Here is a 6,000-nt window from a genome sequence, read left to right as displayed (position 1 = left end):
AACATGAATTAGATTGGAACCTGGGATCATTTAATTTTTTTTCCCCTGGAGTAATGTATTGCCCCTCCCCCCCCCCCCCCCAGGCTCTCTCCCCGGCTATAGCCAGCTCTGCAATTTGGGGGGGGAGGGGGCACAGAGGTGGACCAGGGAGTCTGTTGTTAAACATTTACCAGCACACCACTGGCCACGGGAGGCATCTCTGTACTAACCAGGTAGCATGGGCACTAACTGCATGCTATCCGATTAGCTCGGAAGCCCTAGTAAGGGCTCCTGGTGGTAACAACCATGCACTAATGGGGAAAGTAGCACATGCTCATTAAAAAAAAAAAGCAGCAATTTTAGTGTCACACTAAAAGCAAAGACAGCAGGCAGCCATGTACTGCCACAGCAGCATCTGCCACTTTTTAGCACAACTTAATAAAAGGACCCCAAAGGCTGTAAAATAAATCCTAATACATAAATAGAATTTGAGACCACCATTCTAAACAGAAAATACCAACCACTGATATACTGTTGCCTTACCAAACAAACACAAGTTACTTTTTTTGCTCCTTTCTGTAACCCATACCAAAGTAACATGAACTAGGCGTGCCAACAAAATTAATACCAGCGAGTCAACTATCGTGTACTCGTTTCGCCTCCTAGCACTACATTATTCCCTTTGCCCCGCCCTTAAGCAAAGCCCCGTCCACCCTGCCGCAAGCCACTCTCTGCACCGGCACTCCAAACCCACAATGCAAGGCCAAATGACGCATTGCAGGTAGAAACCAACCAATCAGAGCCTCCCTCGCTTATCAAATGTAGTTCGTTTTCCCCCCCCCCCCCCCCCCCCCCAAATCCGCGCAATAAAATAGTTCACGCGATCTAGTCGCGGCTCGCGCTATATTCATTTTTTTCACGAAACTTAAAAAGGAAAACCCACAATAACGTAGGCAACGCGAGGCACCGATAAAAAAGCTGAAAAGATATTTTGCTCTGGCTTCGGTATTATGATGATTCTCCACTCGTCAGTCGAGACCCGTTGAGCGGTGGAAAAGGCGGGCTTAAGGGAAGTAAAGGGGAAAGTGCTAAGAAGTAGAACCTGCTGTTGGCGGACGGATTCAGTTATAGAGGGGAGGTGTTTATGAGGAGCGGTAGCAACGTTGGAGGAACTAGTTCGACTCTAGTCTGCGAGCTGTGAGGTTGTGCCCTGGTGGAAAGCGTATTTTTTTTCTCTCTGTTCGTCTTACACAATGGTGAGTTTGTTTTGTGTAGGAATTAATCATAATGTATTTATTAGAGGTTTGTCGTTATCGTAACTTCTAAATGTTTACAGAAAGAGGAGCTTTTTGCATCTAATAGTACAAGCTGTCAAAAGAGTAGGTGGTACGGCTATGATAAACTCGTTCCTCCTTTCTCTCTTAAATAGCTATTTTTTTTTTCTTTCTTTCACCAAAGACGTGTAACTAAATCTGGTGGCTAGTTGTGAGTTAAGAATTGGGGGGGGGGGGGGGGGGTGCGTTTTGTAACGGTTGTGTATAGTAAGATTCGACTTCTTCCAGAACAAGTTGTTTTCATGGTGTAGGTATAGATCCAGTGTGGGATTGGGGGGTTGTTTTTAAATGGTGATCAAAGGAGCTGTTTTAACTTAGTGAAGGTGTTTTATGTGCTATATATAGTGTTTATAGAGAGGGAGGTGCTGTAACTTGCTGAAGGTGTTTAGAGAGGGAGGGAAATCCTATCTGCAGCATCTGTCTCGTTGTAGCCTTTCAATACTTAACCTAACAGGCGTTTTCTTGTCAATCGTTGTTGCACGTTTCCCCCCCCCCCCCCCCCCCAAAAAAAAAAAAAAAATTTAGGGAGCGAATAAACCTCATTGCTGATCAACCTGTAGATGGTTTGTGATGCGTTTTTTTTTTTTTTTGGTGGCTCTTGGCTTTGGGGATTTTGTAAAGAAGTAGGGGGAGAATGAAGACAACCCCCCTCCCCCCCCCCCCAATCCCCGGAATTAAAAACAAAACCCTCATAATAAAAGAGAGCGAGTGGAGATTCTGGCCTGATCTGAGGCTGTTGCTGTTCGTGCTCGTCGGCTTTTAGATACTTCTTCTCTGGGGCTGATGATGATCAGGGCGCTGGGCTCGCTTAAATTGTAGCCTCCATGTGTGGTGCCTCTTGGAATTGTGAAGATTATTATTATTTTTTTTTAAATCTTGTAGTCTGACTAGATTGTGGAGTATTTCTGTTTTTATATATGTTGTGGTATTGATATCTAAAATATTTTGATTCCTCCCTGAAAAGTTTTGTGTTTTATCATGCGTTTGAACTTTATTACACGTTTTTGTAGTATGTTAATCAATATCAAACGAAAATAAGATGAGACCTTTTTTTTTTTATTGGACATAATACATTTGATTAGCTTTCGAAGGTTGCCCTTCATCAGATCAGAAATAAGCAAATGTGGTAGCAGATAGTGTATATATGTGAAACATCCAAGCATTACTTTGACAGTCTGATAGGGTGGGGGTATGCATGGGGACATCAAAGCATTTCATTGATATTCTAACTGTGTTAATGAAAGCTTGCTCCCGGTGGGGGGGGGGGGGGGGGCAATATGGCTAATGGATTAACCTGAAACGATGTATATTTCTCAAACTCGGTAGTACTTGCGTTGTGCTAGAGGAAGCTTCCTTGACAATAATACTCGGTCCACTTAACGGTTTTTAGTCCTTAAAATTTGAGTTTCTCTCTGGCTTTCTCCTGAATGTGGCTCCATGAGTAAGTTGGCTATGGCCTACTTCTGTATGAGACTTGTGCTCTCTATATCTATCCATCTGCCTGTTCCTCAGGTGACCCGGTGTGGTTGTCTTCCCGGGAGTGCAGTACAGGACACGGTCACAGTGCTGATCTACTGCACAAGGAAGTGTAGATGCACTGTCCTCGTCTGGGGCTTTACTTTTATTCAACATCTATTACTTTGTAAAAGAGAGATTATCTTAATTCACAGCTTGATACTACATCATTAAAAGGGCCAGAGTAAAATCTCTAGCAGCAAGTTAAGATTGTTGTATAGTCCTACAAGATATATCTGGATATATCACTCATTGTAATGAATGCCATACAAACATCTGTTTTAATTCCCAGTTAATTCTTAACTGAAGAGAGAGGGGCTGGCCATAAGAGAGTTCTCTCACTCTAGTTAGTACTGTAAATAGGTGTTGTAGGAAAGGGTTGTTTGCAGATGAGATGCTTAACTCATGATCTGCTACACTAGACTGCTAGCAGTACCTGTCTTGGAAAGGTAAATAAGATCTGCTCTTATTTTCTATAGACAAGGTGTATTAAAGTGTATACTTAAAAGTATCTTAGTAAGAGTTCTAACACAGGCAGTGCAGGGTGAAGTTGACTACTAGTCCTAGGTAACAAGGAGTTGGGAGACAAGATTGAACACACTTTGCTGAGCTAGCTTATTGCTGTGCTATTGTACCTGGTAATCAAGGCATCTTGAAACATCAGGTTAAGATAATCAGTGGCCTTACTACTACAATATATTGTAGTTTAGATTTCTTACAACATCTTAATCTGGAAAAATACATACAATACTGTTTGAACTGCCTCGTTACTAGGCCTTGAGTTCCATGTTTGTTAGAACTGGTTTTGTATTTTAAAAATAAATGGACAAATAACTGAACTTGTGCTTGCTGGGCAAATGTTTAATTTTGTAATCTAAAAAAAATGGATAAATATTACCTTAACTCCACTTGCGCTTGCTGGCCAAATGTCTATAATGGTATGTTCATTATATTGTGCTGCCTTCTACTGTAGACAACTGCAAAGTCTCTATTAGAATTAGAAAATTAATTGTGGGCAAAATTGTTACATCTAAAATATGTACCATTATTTAGTTCTTTCAAAGCTTACAACTGTTGTTTTTTAGCTTACCTCCAGTTGTAACATAGTAGATGACAGCAGAAAAAGACCTGCATGGTCCATCCAGTCTTCCAACAAGAAACTCATATGTGCTACTTTTTGTGTATACCTTACCTTGATTTGTGTTTGCCATTTTCAGGGCGCAGACCATAGAAGTCTTGCCCAGCACTAGCCCTGCCTCCCCCCACCAGCTCTGCCTTTGTGATCAGCCTATTTACAGGGTTTAGTTGTAGAACAGAGGCCAACATAGTGATCATTGCACTTTTACTTTAATTATACAATCTTTATTGTTCAGTTAGTCAAGTGTATGTTACTAGAGGCTGAACTTCCAGAAGACTCTATACCAAAACATCTGGTTCTATTTTTAAGGCTTCTGATGAACATACACAGCTTCCTTATTTTGTTTGTGCTTTAAAGATGGAAGGGGTTAATGTGTCTTACCAATTATATTTTAAATTAATAAATATTACAAGGACACAATGATGGCTGATTATTTATCTAGTATAAGGATTCCTTTTTCTGACACCCATTAGATTTGGCATCCTTTTTTTTTTTTTTTTTTTTTTTTTTTTTCTTAAGGAAGCTGCGTTCTTGTGAGACTATCTTAAAATTTTGTACCTGAAGCACTGGAGGGTTAAGTGACTGGCCCAAATCAGGAGGAGCTATAGTGAAACTCACTGGTTCTCAGCCCACTGGTCTAACCATTAAGACTACTCCACTATCTCATTTCTGGATTATCAAGCTTGGGTTCTAAACTTCTGATTGTCCAGTTCCTGAATCCCTTCCCATTGTGTTAGCTTGTCTTGGCAGTTTCCTTTATCAACTTGTTTTGGCATCACCAGAAATGGAGTACTCCTGTGGGAACCCCAGAACAACTTCTCCCATTTGTGCAGGATTCCTGTGGACCCAGTCATACTTGCATACATGCAGCAGTCTATTGTAGCTAACAAGTATAACTCAGAACAGAGGAACAGCAAAGCACTGACAAACTTGTTCTTCAGAGATCATGGCAGTGTGGCATTTTGTATAGCATAACAGCAGTTCTCAAACTGATATAGACCATTGATCCGGACTGTATCCCCCTACCTGTAAATAGCACTGGTTTGAGAAGTGGTGCGACTTAAAATGTTTGAGTAATTGATAACATACCAAAAGGCAAAAGGTGGGTCTAGGTGGCTTACAATTCTAAAAACAAGATCAGAAAGGAACGTCATAGTCAAAAATAGAACAGCAAACACCTATCAGTGTTGCTCTAACTCCAGCAACTAGTATGGGTTGGACTAATGCAGCAGGGATGATGGGCTGTACTCCCAGTATATAGCCTGTAGCCCAGTGGCTGTCCTCACCTGGTTGAGATCAGTGGTCATCTTACCTCTCCACAGCCCCAAAGCATTGGCCTATAGGCATCAGCACAGTATGGCTGCCTGGCAAGGTTCCCATGAGCTTCCACCAGCAGGCATAACCCAGTCCTCCACCCCATCTGCAGAATCCTCATATTGGGTTGCATTTTTTTATCAAAAGGTTTGTATGGTGGTTTCAAATTCTTAGGGAATACTTCTTGTTTTGCCTCTTTCCTTGAAGTAGTTGGGGGGGGGGGGGGGGGGTTGGTTCTATTTATAGCAACTGGCAAGTTCTGGCCTTCAGTCTACCAGGGGATCCTACAGCTATCAACATCTGTTGCCCTGCATATGAGGGGAGTGTTGTCTTAGAAACCCCCTGGAGCGCTTGCCATTTCAGAAGTCCAGCTTTTAGGGGGTGGCCTTTTTTTGACAAGAATGGTAGCCATTCCTTAGACAAGCCACACCAGTCTGAACAAGTGAGATTACCGGGTCTCCTCTTTCCTACCAGTAGATGGCAGTAGAGAACAGTCTTCTAGTGACTTCACTTGGATTTATTTATGGAACTCTTGAGCATTGCCAGCAGATGTTTCGCTGGTGCTGGTCCTAGGCCTAGCTCCCCAGAGCCCAGGCTTCTACTGCATGCTGTGATCAAGTATAACAGCCTTGGTCATTAACTGGGGCTTGAGCTCTGGAGTGCCCCCCCCCCCCCCCCCCAAGTTAGCATCCAAGGGTGTCTGTTGGGATTGAGCCTGGT

General features: G+C 42.4%; 1 protein-coding gene across 1 annotated transcript in view; it reads left to right on the top strand.

The window, feature by feature from the left end:
* The first annotated feature begins 992 nt into the window (after positions 1-992).
* Positions 993-6,000, top strand: part of CALM2 (calmodulin 2) — a 77,424-nt gene continuing 72,416 nt past the window's right edge. The window contains exon 1 of the mRNA XM_030195821.1: positions 993-1,235. Within this exon, the coding sequence (XP_030051681.1) occupies positions 1,233-1,235 (3 nt within the window). The 5' untranslated portion in view covers positions 993-1,232. The remainder of the gene's footprint in view (positions 1,236-6,000) is intronic.

Source organism: Microcaecilia unicolor, chromosome 3 (genome assembly GCF_901765095.1).
Source record: "Microcaecilia unicolor chromosome 3, aMicUni1.1, whole genome shotgun sequence".
In the NCBI taxonomy this organism is placed as follows: domain Eukaryota; kingdom Metazoa; phylum Chordata; class Amphibia; order Gymnophiona; family Siphonopidae; genus Microcaecilia; species Microcaecilia unicolor.
Note: the sequence above shows the minus strand (reverse complement) of the source record. Positions and strands in the feature narration are given on the sequence as shown.